The sequence below is a fragment of the Dasypus novemcinctus genome, chromosome 13, assembly GCF_030445035.2.
Source record: "Dasypus novemcinctus isolate mDasNov1 chromosome 13, mDasNov1.1.hap2, whole genome shotgun sequence".
Taxonomy (NCBI): Eukaryota; Metazoa; Chordata; class Mammalia; order Cingulata; family Dasypodidae; genus Dasypus; species Dasypus novemcinctus.
In genome coordinates, this window is record NC_080685.1 from 89032707 (window position 1) to 89046832 (window position 14126).

Consider the following 14126-nt stretch of genomic DNA (forward strand, 5'->3'; position numbering starts at 1 on the left):
GGAGAGTAAGAGAATACCTTACCCAGAATGCCCCAAGCAGAATGACTAATCCTGACCTCACAAGGTGGTACCTCCCAGGCGTCTGAGCTCTGCCTCTGTGGCTGAGGTGGTGTGAGCACTTACAGACTGTTCTTTGGCAGTTGCCTAATAAGGTTAGGGGCCAAGCAAGCTCAGGAGTTGCAGAGAGCTCATTCCAGAGAGTGCGGAGTTAAGAGAGAAGTGTGGGCACCTGCTACTCTTTCTAATTACCGAAGCACCTTTATAAAGATTCCACCTTAAACCCAGGGCCCCACCTAAGCCCCGCCCCTATGCCTCTGTGCCAGCAGCTTAGTGATTAACCTACTCTGATGTGTCTGTGGATCCACCTGAGGCAGACAAACTTTTTCATTCTTTTCCACATGCCCCACGTATTCTAATATTTTTTACCGCATTATTGAGACATAATTCACATACCGTACAAGCTACCCATCTGAAGTGTACAACTCACTGGATTTTAGTATATTCACAGATAAATATTTAGTACATTTAGCATCTATCACCACAGCCAAATCTAGAACATTTCTGTCATCTCAAAAAGAACCCTGTAGCTATCACCCCCTCCCCATTATCCCGCATAACCCCCACCCCCACCCCCAGGCCTAAGCAACCACTAAATCTCCTTTCTGTCCCCATACAATTCTGGACATCTCATAAAAATGAAATCTTATCATATGTGGTCTTTTGTGACTTACTTCTTTTAGCATAATATTTTATGTGTGTTCTAACCTTACATGACCATTTCTCATCTGCTCCTATGTGAGTAGAAAAGTCTCTCCCCTCGTACTCTGAGGAGAGATTCAAAGTAAGGAATTCCAACTCATACCGTCCCCTCTCCCCAGGGAAGCTACTCTTTAGAGACCCAAGACTATACATTCTAGTGGTTATTGCTAATGAGGCTACCTTGGAATTTTCCATTCTTTTTGGGAGGAAGGGAGCTTCCTCTGGCAGAGAAAGATAGAAGGGCACATGGAGCAAATTACCTCTGCTTAAAGGGCTAGATAACAAAAGTCCATGAAGATCAAATTAAGCTTTCTCCCATCACTGCGTGTCCCATATTGGACTCTGAATACCTTTTCTCTAAGATTTCTAAGAGTCCACCTACAATCCCATTCCTTTACCATCTTAGGATGGTATGAAAAGGTAGGGCTGAGTCTTTTCCCAATTAAAAGTGAGAGGAACTGAGCCCTAAGAAGGTTGTGACTTGCCCAAAGGGTGCCTAGGAAGACAGCAAAACAGGATCTGAACCTGCCACTGGTAATTCAAGTTTTAAAATCTTACTTAAATAAAGCCCACTGCGTGCAGGTCCTCATTTAGACACTGGGATAAAGCAGTGAACAAAACAGATTTTAAAAACAAAAGCAAAAAACCTGCCTTTGTGTAGGGAACATTGTAGTGAGTGAAGACAGAAGTAAAATCTTCTGGTTCCTAGTTTCGCACTCTCTCAGCACCGTTCCCAACATGCTCTTGAAAGGTTAAGGAGTTCTACTTAAGGGTCAACATGGGCCTGTTGTTGCTGATAGATCCCTCCTGTTCCTCCCAGGCTGGGAGGAAAACCTGCACTGGACAGAAAACCCTCTGGTGCCGCCTATTCCCATGCCCGTCTGAAGGAAGGAAGTTTGACATACAGTCTCAGGTTCTTTACAGACCTCCTTCTTCCCCAGGATCCCCTAATGACATTTAAAACAAGGGAAGTATAATGTTAAACAAAAACAAAAAACAAAAATCTGAGTACTTAATCCTCCAGAAGTCAGAATCGTGCTAAAAATCTATGGTAAAAGGAGGCGGCAGAGGGTGTTTTGGAAGTGGGAGGGGTATAACCTCCATCACAGTGCAGGAAACAGGATTGATTGGCGACAGCAGCGACTTTGGGCACAGGTGACTTTTGGAAAAGTAATTGAGGAAAGAGTCCAAGCCCTTAATCTGATGGTTCTCGTGCTTCATTGTTCACCTTCCAGAAGTGAGTATGCCCTCTATTTACTAGAGAGGCTGAACCAGGGCTCCTTGGCACCCTGTGGCACCTGCACTCAAGTCAGTGGGGGCTCTTTAATTGGGGCTGGACCCCCCAAGTTCTGGTGCTGCGTCCAGGGAGAGCCCCTTCACATTTAAATGGCTGACGTGTGGCAGCAGCTCCTGTACGTTACACAGCAAGCCCAGCTCTGAAGCTGAGAACAGAGCTCGGGGTCAGTCTCCTTGCCACCTTCAGCCCTCTACACCCTCATCTACACCCAGTACCTCCACCACCAGCCCCACCTTAATCAGCATGTTGTGAGAAGTAACAGTACATACTTTTCTGAGGGGAGAAATGTTTGCCTCTCAGATGCATTTATTGAGCGGATTTAAGAGTCCTCTGGTGCTCACTCACACCCGACTTGCTTGTCCCTCCTGCTGACCTTTCTGTGTCCCTCTGTTGTGTCTGAATTGATAACCATCTTATTCCTACAGCCACAGAGAAACTTTAACACTCACAGGCTTCAAACTCATATCTTTCCTCCTCAGAGGTCCTCTGTCTCCTTCGTAAAAAAAAAAAAAGGTTCCACCCTGTATCTACAACTGCCAGAGCATTTTACTGTCTCCATCCCCCCAAAAGCCTTAGAAAGGTGTGGGGCTTTGCCCTAAGACTTGAACTTAGTGCCTCACTGGTTGACAACCGCAGCAGGCTGTAGACTTACCATGCAGCTGGAGGCTGAGTATTCTGGGCCTCTGGAGGATTTGGGCTTCTTTCAGGTTGCTCTCCTTGCTGTGGGTTTTAGGAGTAGAGGAGGGTGTTTGGGTGGGGGAGGGTGTGGGGAGCGGGGAGCAGTGGCCCACTCACAGGCCAGTCCCCAGCTCACTCGGGTCTGGACTCCTTTTCTGACCTCTTCTTTCCTCTTACAGGTGAGGTCAGACTCTAAGATCTTATATCACTTGCACCAGTTCCTCAAATAGGCAGATAGGGAGAGCTTTATTTGTCGTTAGATGTTGTTGCCTTTTATTTCCAAGTTTCCGAAATGGTGGGATTTACGTTGCTTGGTTTGTGAAGGGTGAGACGTGAAGACTGAGGTGTAGCCAAAATTACATCTCTACATTGGAGCTTTTTTTCTTTTAAAGGTTTATTTTATTTATTTCTCTCCCCTTCCCCCCTCCCATTGTCTGCTCTCTTGTGTCCATTCGCTGTGTGTTCTGTGTCCGCTTGCATTCTCGGCAGCACCGGGAATCTGTGTCTCTTTTTGTTGCATCATTTTGCCGCATCAGCTCTCTGTGTGCAGAGCCACTCCTGGGCGGGCTGCACTTTTTTCACATGGGGCAGCTCTCCTTGCGGGGTGTACTCCTTGCACGTGGGGCTCCCCTATGCGGGGAACACCTCGCGTGGCATGGCATTCCTTGTGTGCGGCAACACTGCCTGTGGGCCAGCTCACCACAAGGGCCAGGAGGCCCTGGGTTTGAACCCATGACCTCCTATATGGTAGGCGAACGCTCTACCAGTTGAGCCACATCCTCTTCCTTCTGCTTTAGAGTTTACAGGCTGCTGAGCTTTTGAGGGAAGAAAAAGCCTCTGCAAAGTCTGTACACTGAGCTCAGGCCCAAGCTACCAGTTCAGTTTAGGCATGAACTGTCAGCTAAACCCTTGTGCTAGGATGGGTGCCTCTTGCCCTAACACTCTGGGTCCCCATGGGCTGCTCTAATTATTTCTTTTTGTCTGTCTTTTAATCCTTAGCCAGAGATCCAGCTGTCATCGGTATCCAGGGAGCTTTCCTCTTCCTCCTCCTCTTCCTGCCGCCTCTCTACCACCGCAGTTGCTGGTTGTTGCTACGGTTGCCTCCATGGTAACATGCACATCCTGTTTATACTTCAATCTGGACAAGTTGGTCTGAGCTAGGAACCTACCTACCCTGGATAACCACATCCATTACCAGCTGGGGACGCCAATCATCGTGACACGTGGTCCGGCTTCCACTCGGTTCCCCCATCCTCTTCCTCCTCCTGCTGCCAGGCTCCATACACAAGAAGATCTTAGCTTGGGACTGCTACTCCAAAGGTTATTGCACAAGATATAGTCAATTTATTTCCTTACTGGGCCCCCAGAGAAGCAAGAAGTAGAAAGAAGTGGGGACAGAGAAGCAAGAGACCTTGATCAATTAAAGGGAAACTCCAGGATCTTCTCTAGTTGAGGGGCTTGGTAACAAAAGGGAAAAAATGACGAACCCAACAGAACATGTTTCCTCAACCAACTCGATGGTTGAGAGCCGTGAAGGGGACTTTGGCTGCACGGTAATGGACCTGCGGAAACTCATGGAACTGCGTTCAACTGATGCATTAAACCAGATCAATGACCACTATGGAGGTGTACTGAATCTCTGCAGTAGACTGAAAACCTCTCCCGTCGAAGGTAAAGGCCATGTGAGGGTTGGGGGCTTGGAGGAAGGTAACTAGTGTTTCAAAATGTTGTTTTCCTAGCTGCTAGAGGAGGCACATTTCTGGGGACCCTACTTGAACATTTGTGTCTAGTGGGAAAAGTATGACATCTGAAGCACTGAAAGGTGAGGCCATGTCTTTCCCAGAGATGATATTTAGGAACTCTGGTACTCTCTGAAGATCATTTTCTTCCTTTTTCTGTACCAATATACAGAAAGAAGGATATTTACCTAGTTTGCACATGTTTATGGCAGAAATGCTTTTATCAGTAAATAATCAAGTTCTTTATTCTGCACCACTCTTTCATTATAAAAGAATATGACATAACTCTTCCTAACAATGACCTTAGAGTATAATTGGGTGGGGAAGGAGATACAAAAAAAAAATGTGACTAAGTCTATCTAACCAATTTAGCATTTTGTTATTGTATACAGTTAGAATTGGAATGGAAAATCATATGGTATATAGTTGTACATACCACATCTTTGGATCACTCCCTCTGTTCTCTGTCACAGAATTATTGATGACCTTTTCAACTCTGCTGGTGCTGGTTTAATGTCATTAATAGTTTTTCTTAATCTAGTCCTAAAAGGAATGAAAAATGCAGCTTCATGCTTACCTGGCTTAGCCCAATTGACCAGTGAGCCATGGTAATATGAAATTTTGCCTTTCCAGAATGGGAAAAGAACAAAAGGAACCTAGCATTCTCACTCCACCTGGTTTCAGCATCTCTGTTACAGGTTCTCGCTTGGCCCTATAGATCAGGCAGTCCAGGGTTGAGTAGCATGAGATGAAGCAAAAATCCCATATTTTAGAGGCCTTTAGTCTCTTGAGATATCCTGTTCCTAAGCCTTTGTTGGAGGCTACATCACATTTCTTACCAATTCTAAGAGGTTTGACCCTTAGCCCATACTATATCAGGAATTAGTAAATGAGAGTCCAGACTCTTTAGAATAAAAAGAGAGAGAGGGAGATTTTGACATGGATATCTGTACATTGTCCATGTCTTGTTTTCTCTGCAGCCTAAGGGAGCTGCCCTACATGTCTGCTTTTACTTTTAGAATTCAGTTTCCTATCTCATGGGCGTTGAGTTCAAATACTGACTCTATTACTTACTATATGATAAACATGAACAGTTCACTCAATCTCCCTGAGCATGTTTCTTCTTTGAAAACAGTGTTGATAATTCCTAGCTCATAGGGTTATGGGGATTAAATAATATAATGTATATACAATGCCCAAACTCATAATAGGTGTTCAATAAATTAGTTGCCTCTGATTAAAACAGAGCCCATCTATGTGAGGGTATTTGCCAGAATCTGAGTGCCTATGGCATATGATGTGTTTTTATATGGGGAGAGGTTACTGCATGCATAACTGCAACCACTGTTCATTTCTCCCACTCACCTCTTGATCTCAAAAAGTTAAGATGACAAGGCTCAGTTAACTTACATGTAAATTTCAGGTAGCTCAGTCTTGGCCCTCTGACTAATGGCTGCTCTTTAGGCCCTGCTTACCTCTGACCAACTAGGTTTCTCTATTCTGCCATTTTCATCACAGTATTCATCTTAAAGAGAGATGATTTAATTATGTTTGTATTGAGATAATGCAGTACTTGAGAAACACCCATCAGAATTGAAGCAGGATCTATCTTTTTTGCTTTCTATGCCATTCTTGAGCTCTTTGGTCACTTGTTTCTCTCACAAAGTGAAACTCAAGATAAGCTGGAGCTTTGAGAGTACCTGACAGAAGATCCAGACTTTTCCCCCAAATCTACATCCTTCCCCATAGCTGCTACTGTTTCCTTTTTGATTCCCGGAGTGCTTCCATCCCCAAAAGCCAATGTATACTCTACTTTTCCCTCAACATTGGATATCAAATGTTTTAGACCTGAAATTATTTCCCAGTTCTGTTTTCAGACCTAAAGTTGAAAGCCACTCCTTGCCAGTAATGCTCCAGGCGTTGGCCTTGCCTATATCCCAGTACCACTGGCACAGTTGTCTACTGTCATTCCCCCACTTCCTTAGATCACAAATAGGTATCTTGGTTTCTTATAAAGTAAGACCACAGGGTTGGTCCTAGAGCTGAGGAAGCTAGGTCTTATAAAGCAACTTTTCCATTAGTAATTCTTAGCCCTCAATGCCAACAATGACCTCCTCGTGTGTGGGCGGAATAGGAAAAGGACACCCACAATAACTAAGAGGGAAGCTGATGTAGCTCATGTGGTTGAGTGTCTGCTTCCATGTACAAGGTCCTGGGTTCCATCCCCAATAACCCCTAAAAACAAAACAAACAAACAAGAAAACCGTCTTTCATTGGGGACCAGATGTAGCTCAGTGGCTGAGCACCCACTTCCCATGTATGAGGTGGGTTCAATCCCTGGTACCTCCTACAAAAAATAATAATAATAACTAAGAAAACAGGAGTCTCTACCCAGACAAGGGCGATGCTGAGCTGTTTAGTTTGGCAGTTAGAGTGAAGAGCATCAATATCCAGGTCCCCTGATGAGCTTATGCTATAAAAAGCCAGTATGACTGCAGAAGACCACACTGAGGTGCTTGACAGCCAGCAGAGTTTTGTCACCTGGGGTAGGTCCCTGAAGACTAATGATAAGAATTAAGAAATTTATCTGGTGCTTAAATTCTACAGTTGGAAGTAATGTTGGAGAGATTGGTCTTTAGCATGTGTAAATCTATTTTTCCCTCTTTCAGACTGAATCCCCATAGTAGAACCCCTCTGCATTATTTTCTGTGGATTGATGAACATCTTCGATATAGATTGACAGAATTTATTATTTTTCACAACAGTTGCCTAAGGGTTTATAACATTTATGACACAAACATTATTTTATTATCCTAGATTCACAAATTCCATGCATGGAGGACTCAATTGTAGTGTAGTCTATCTGTCCTGTCTGTCTCTCTCTTTCTCTTGATAGGTCAAAGGAGTTCAATGATTTGCCTGTGGTCTTACCACCAGGTAGAACACAATGGGATATGCCATGTTTTCTCACTCACAGTCCTTAAAGCTCTGCTGCCTCTTAATGCTAGAGCAGCAGTGTAGAGAATCTCAGAAGCATAGATCATTTAAAACTTTGTTTTGCCTTTGGAGTGCCTGATAAAATGTCCGTTGTGACTCAAAACTAGTGTTAGTATTGGCCTGTCCTCCTTGAGTATACATTGGCTAGCTGGAGTAAGAGGAGTTGTCTCAGTGGCTAAGAGTTTGTGAGACTCAAGAAGACTTGGAGGTGCTCAGCACTTGGCAACAGCCAGGAACAAGGCTGAGAGTGTGAGCAAAAAAATGAGAGGGAAAGGCAGGGGGGACTCAAAAGACAACACACGTTTAAATCTAAGTGAATAAAGATTTCAGCCTTTGTGACTGTGCAGAAACAAAAGCAAAGAAGCAGGGGTAAGGATCTAGCTTCTGAGTGAGCTGTGTTGCTTTGTGGTTTTTCACCAGTAGGGAAAATCTGAGCATTTTGCACCAGTAGAACCCAGTTAGTTTGCTTGCTTCTTCCCCCGCCCCCCCTTCCAATTTCTTCATCCTCTGCCTTTTATTGTCTCTCTTCTCTCCCTGCCCCATCCCCACCCTAAACAATTTCTCCATCCCCAAAGAGCAGAGCAGTTTGGATGACAGACTAGAGAACTGAGCCTTTTTTCTTCTAAGAGGTTTTCCATAGTATCTCATGGCCTCAGTGAACAGGGCAAACCTTAGGAGAATGTGGAATGAGGCTTACTTATAGCCTAAGAAGAAGAAAGAGAGGGATTTTCCTTAGTCTCAGTTGTGTATAGGAAGAAGGGATGATCCTAAATGAGAGCTTTATTGGTCTGGAGAGAAGGTTATATGTGTTCTTCCTTCCCCACCCAACTTTTCTACTTGATCCTTAGCTCTTTCTATGCTACCTTTTTAGGAGGAAGGAGGATATTTTCTGAAGAATTAGGCCAGCACCTCGGGGAAAGTTATGAAAGCACGGAGAAGGGGAGCCTTGAATACAGAGTAAATCATTAACTGTTGGGATTCTTTCAGAAGGCACAGACTATTTCTATTGAATTTGGATCTGGAAGAATGTTGGTGGGACTTTCTATTTCATATTCCCTCTTCCACTTATTTTCTCCTTTGGAGAGTTGAGGGTGTGACAGTGGGATACAGAGTGCTTCTGGGTTCTTTTCAACAATATTCGACATATAATTAATGCCTACCAGGTGCTGGGGACACAATGTTGAACATGACCAGCACTGTCCCACCTTCCAAAGAGCTTTCAGGCTAACAGGATGCACACAAATTAAGACAGCTTCAGCAATATTGCTTTAGAGCTATGAAGAAGAACTGGGTATCACGAGAGTACACAAACTAGGACCTAAATTGAAGGGACTGCAGGGGAGGGGAAGGAGGCTTAGAAATTGGAGACAGGACTCCTGTATCATCTGATTACCTAGGGAAGCTCCATCATGGCGTCATGGCGTGCTGTATGGTAATTGCTACCATTTACTGAATGTTCCTGGCATAAGATCCAAGTTTCTTTGCCTTCCATAATTACTGAGTAACTACTGGGCTTGAGGAGCTGAGATTCTTTAGGGAGTAAATGGCAGAAGGGAAAAGAATCTGTTTTAAGACAGGCAAACCCAAATTACGATTTTAGTTCATTAACTTCAGGATTTGGGGTAACATCTCCTGTCACCTTAAGACCTCCAGGGTTTAGCTGTGTTCCATTTTGCCCCAGGTTGGTATACACTGGGATTAGGTTCTTTCTCAATGTGGCAGATTGAAATTTCTAGTATCCTTGTCTATCTGGAAAAAGAAATTGAGTACATATCTCCAATACATGTTCACCTACGACACTACTGTGCAACTATTAATACTTGTAACACTAATATTATTTACATGAGAAGACATGCAGGCATAGAAATGGATGAGGTGATTAAAAGTTGTAATATTTTTCCTATACTTCAATAGATGCATGTTTGTCCTCCCACTGCTCTAGAGAACACTAGTGTTTGGAGGATGTGGAGGACTAAGTGAGTGAATATGTGATGGAACAGGTGCGGGAGAAGATGAGCATCTGACTTCTTGTGGATTTTTCTCCCTTTCTTTAGGGATTAAAATCTCTTTTTGGAATATCAATTTTTAAGAGCTCATCAATTTGAAGATAGAAACAGAGCCCAGCCACCTCTCTTTCCTCATGCCCTCTGCCCTGTAGCCATCACTTTGATCTCTTGCCCCAACTTCACTAAGGATTACTAATTAGTGATCCTAAAACAATTTAGAACAATTCTTCCTTTACCTCTGTTCTCCATTGCCAGTGATGGAGGAAGAGCAGTGATGAGCAGAGTGGACTTGGTTGCAGAAATTAACAATCTGTGGATGACTCTGTCTATCACACTTTGCTTAGATGTATTAGCCCAAAAGATGGGAGGGAGACTCAAAGCAAAATAATACTTGAGAGGAAGGGGAAAGGGTACAGGTGGACAGGTCAGCTCAAATAGAGCTAGAAAGAGGATATGCTGTGGTGTGTGGTAGAGGCAAATCCGGTAAGCCTGCAGCTTCATCAGAGAAATACTTAGTACTAGAGGCAGGGGTGGGAAAGGTTTTCACAGAACTTGGGGGAAGCAGCATTGGCAGCTGAATGGTAGATGATTGGGAAAGACAGATGAGTGAAAACGCCCTCCCCCCGCCCCTCCTCTCTCTGGAGGGAATTCCACATTGCATCCTGGGAGTTCCCTGTCTGGGTTGAGTTACATGCCCAGGGCTGAATTAGGCGGTCAGCAGCACCTGACAGCTGTGGGCCTTCTTTTCCCAGCCAAAATTCACAGGGAGTTTTTTTTCCTATCCAGTCCCCCCTTGCCCTTTGGGGTTAGCTGGTATGATGCTGCCTAGTATAAGCAAAGATCTTGGGGGGGAGAGCTGTAGTTAAGTCTTTTTGAACCTTCTCCCCTTTCACCAGGCCTGGAACCCTTTATGCTGCATTCCTTTGGTAGCTCAGCAGAAATCCTTACAAGTGTTTTGTTTTTTTGGTGGTGGTTTTTTTAACCTTCTTGTTGTTGCCTTGCATTTAACCATCAGTCGGGCGTGGGAGGAAAGATGGCATTCCCTCCTTGGCTGATGCAGGTAGTGCGTGTACCCTTGGAAGTAGGGCCTTCACTCTTTTTATTTAGCTCCGAGGTGTGAGCACTGGGGCATGTGACAGTGGAGCAAGAACATGCAGGCAGTGTCCGCGAAGGTGGCTGAGCAGAGGGCTGAGGGAGGTGTTCTGAGGAGCTCACTTGTCCATTCCCGAGTTTGAAGTTTCCAAAAAAAGGCATAGAGCAAGGGGCCAGATCAAGGGAGACATGCCCTCTGCGAGCTGCCCACCTTGGGCAGGGCCTTTTTGTGCAGAGAATGAGGAAAGGGGCATTCTTCTCTAAGTACGTCATCCTGTGGCTGTGACCTTGAGTAGATTGCTTTATCTCATGGGGCTGGAAGTCTAGCACATCTCCAAGCCGTGGGTGTTTGAAACTGGAGATCCTGAAGTAGGGAAATTGCATTAAGCTCCTTGGAGAAGTAGCATTTGGTTGACAGCAGGAGCTGTCTAAATCCTGTCGGTCTCTCTATTGATTTCAAGTAAGTCTTCTTCCTCAGCCCCCATCCAGGGTTTTTAAGGTGGGACTTGAAAGGTGTTCTGATGTCTCTTATTTCTCATGTACCAAACCCTACGTTCAAATTAACCCCAGGAAAACTTCTCCCTTGTACCATCTCTTTGGGAGGAGATTCTTCTGCCTTCTTTGGCAAGGTATCATAACTCGGATAGCTGGGAAGTCCCTTATAAAGTCTAACCTCACACCACCCTTTCTAGGGCTGAGCTGGTTCTGATAAGGGTGCCCCTGCTGACTGTCCTGGGCATCATAGGAAAGCTGGCTCTGGTCCTTCTTTGCTGGAGCCAGGCCACTGAGGCCTGGACTCCAACTTCTCCTTCCAGTCCCCGGGTCCTGCATAGGCTCGTAGCAGGCGCACATTTTCCACTGCTGCTCATTCCACCTCCCGCCCAGCCTGGGTAGGGGCCCTTCAACTCCCCAGCATTGGGTGGGGGTGGTGACTTCACAGCCTAAGATTCTTTTTGTCTCTCCCAGCTCGTGTGTTCAGTCTGCTTCTCAGAATCAGAAGTACTCCCATTTCATTGAGGGCCAGTGGAACCCTCTCTCCCAGGTTCTTGGGGACAAGGTGTCCTCTCATTTTCCTCCTGAATTTCCAGGGAAATCCCTTTTCCAGGGTTTCAGCATTCTCTTCCTGCCAATCTTTTTCTCCTCTCCAGTAGGCTGCATGAGCATTTAGGCTGTAACTATAGAGATCAGAGACTAAAATCTGTTCCTGGGCTGGGCAAGTATTTTTGTGAAATTACAGCTGCTGAGATCAGAGCCTGAAAGCCTTTCTGGGGCAAGAAGAGTTGGAATGGAAAGCCCCAAACTGGGGATTGGCTGAGCGCCCAGTCCCACATGGCTTTCCCTGCCACTGTATCAGAGCAAGGATTCCCTAGATTACTACAGCTAACAGCCCCCACCTGCTCCTCTTGCCTAAGGGCCTGCTGAGAGCAGGGATGGCTACCTGACTTCTTAAGGTGGCTATTGTACCAGCTTAGGGCAGTTTAAGGTGGAGCAGATAGATGAATCGAAAAATGGCAAAATGGCTATGGTGAATGAAGCGGGTTACCTACCGTCCTGGTTTGCCCAGGACTGAGGGTGGATCCTGGGAGGCAGGAACTTCAGTGCCAAAACCAGGGAAGTCTTAGGCAAAGCAGGGCAACTTAGTCACCCTAAAACAAAGTCTCACTGAGCACAGTCATCTCCACATCCCAGGCTCCTCTGTGGGTAGGTTGGCATCCAGCCGCCAGCATGGACCCTGGCATGGCTAGATTTCAGTGACAAGGGGAATGGTATAGGCTCTGCTGCTTATTAACTTGAAGAAGGTATACCGCCTCTGCAGGCCTCATTCACTTATAGGTAAAATGGAGTTAATACTGGCTACTGCATAGGGGTCTGTGATATCTGAAAATTTATTTTGTCTGGTGAAGCATCTGGCACCTAGCAATAGCTTCAGTGTTAGCAATCGTATTTATTACTCCTTCATTCCATTAATTCCATACATTTGTGTGTGTACTATGTGCCAGGCACTGTTAGAAGCCAGAAGAACAAACAAAAATCCTGCCCTTGTGAAAGGAGATAGACAAGTGTTACAAAGGACTAAATCACATAATATATTGGGCAGGAAGACCTAAGGAAGGAAACAAGTGAGCAGGGTAAGGAGGATTGAGAGTACCGGAGCCGAGAAGTTGGGATTTTAAATAAAGTGGTTAGGATAGACCTCACTAAGAAGGTAACGTTTGTACAGAGACTTGAAGGAGGTAAGGGAAGGGGCCCTCTCTGGTGAAGAGGAATCGGGCAGAGGGAGCCCCCTGTGCAGATGCCCTGAGGCAGATGTGAGTTCGGTGACCAGCAGGGGGGCTGCAGGGCTAGATCTCAGTGAACAAGGGGGAGGATGGTAGGAGATGAGATCAGGGAGGTAGGAGGCGTCTCTGGGGGGCAGTGGGGAGGGACGGTGCTCCTAAAAGGCCTTATCTACCATTATAAAAGGCCTTCAGTGCCCATCTTGCTCCAAGTAAAAGCCATGAGAGTTTTGAGCAGGTGAGCGATGTGTGCTGCCCAGCGCTTTAAAAAAGATCATTCTGGTTGCTTTGTTGAGACAGATTATAGTAGAAGCAGGGAAAGCAGTTAGAAGACTGCAGTAATCCAGGTGAGAGGTAAAGATGGCTTAGACTAGAGAGAGAGCAGTCGAAAATGAGAAGTAACTACATTCTGATATATTTTGAAGGAAGAGCTGACAGGATTTCCTGATTAAATGGATGTGGGGGATGAGAAAGGAGGAGTCAAAGGTGATTAGAGGATATTAGTAGGAGAGCAGGGAAGCGGACTTGGCCCAATGGATGGGGCGTCCACGTACCACGTGAGAAGTCCACGGTTCAAACCCCAGGCCTCCTTGACCTGTGTGGAGCTGGCCCATGTGCAGTGCTGATGCGTGCAAGGAGTGCCCTGCCACGCAGGGGTGTCCCCGCATGGGGGAGCTCCACACGTCCTGTAAGGAGAGCCATCCAACGCAAAAGAAAGTGCAGCCTGCCCAGGAATGGTGCCACTCACACGGAGAGCTGACACAGCAAGATGACGCAACAAAAAGAAACACAGATTCCTGGTGCTGCTGATAAGGATAGAAGCGGTCACAGAAGAGCATACAGCAAATGGCCATAGAGAGCAGACAACTGGGGGAGGGGGTTGGGGAGAGAAATAAATAAATAAATAAATCTTAAAAAAAAAAATAGGAGAGCAGTGAGGAAGAGTTGGTCCTATCTCCTGCTCCTCAGATGGGGTACAAAAGTAGACCTTTTTTGGGGGGGGGGGGGTTCTTTATTAGACTATTGGGATTCCCTTATGATGTTTTCTAATATCTGATGTCCTGGTTTGCTCTCATAATCATCACTAACCCTTGTTAAGGTGGGAGGAGCTCCTCCCTTTACCTGTGAATCCTGCTTCCTTGAGGAACATCCCAGGTAGATAAACAAATTACCAGAACTCCTCTTTCCTCCAGCTCAGCAGCCCCAAGTTGGCCCAGCCTTGCCATCATGGGTCACTGGGGAGAGAAAACCAGCCAGGCCCTGCCTCCTGGCAACTCTGCCT

At 45.7% G+C, this 14126-nt stretch overlaps 1 protein-coding gene across 3 annotated transcripts in view; it reads left to right on the top strand.

The window, feature by feature from the left end:
* Window positions 1-14126, top strand: part of ATP2B4 (ATPase plasma membrane Ca2+ transporting 4) — a 90276-nt gene that overhangs the window by 36973 nt on the left and 39177 nt on the right. For all 3 annotated transcript variants that reach the window (XM_004459052.5, XM_004459050.5, XM_058274992.2), the window contains exon 2: window positions 3734-4405. In XM_004459052.5, the coding sequence (XP_004459109.1) occupies window positions 4213-4405 (193 nt within the window). In that variant the 5' untranslated portion in view covers window positions 3734-4212. The remainder of the gene's footprint in view (window positions 1-3733; window positions 4406-14126) is intronic.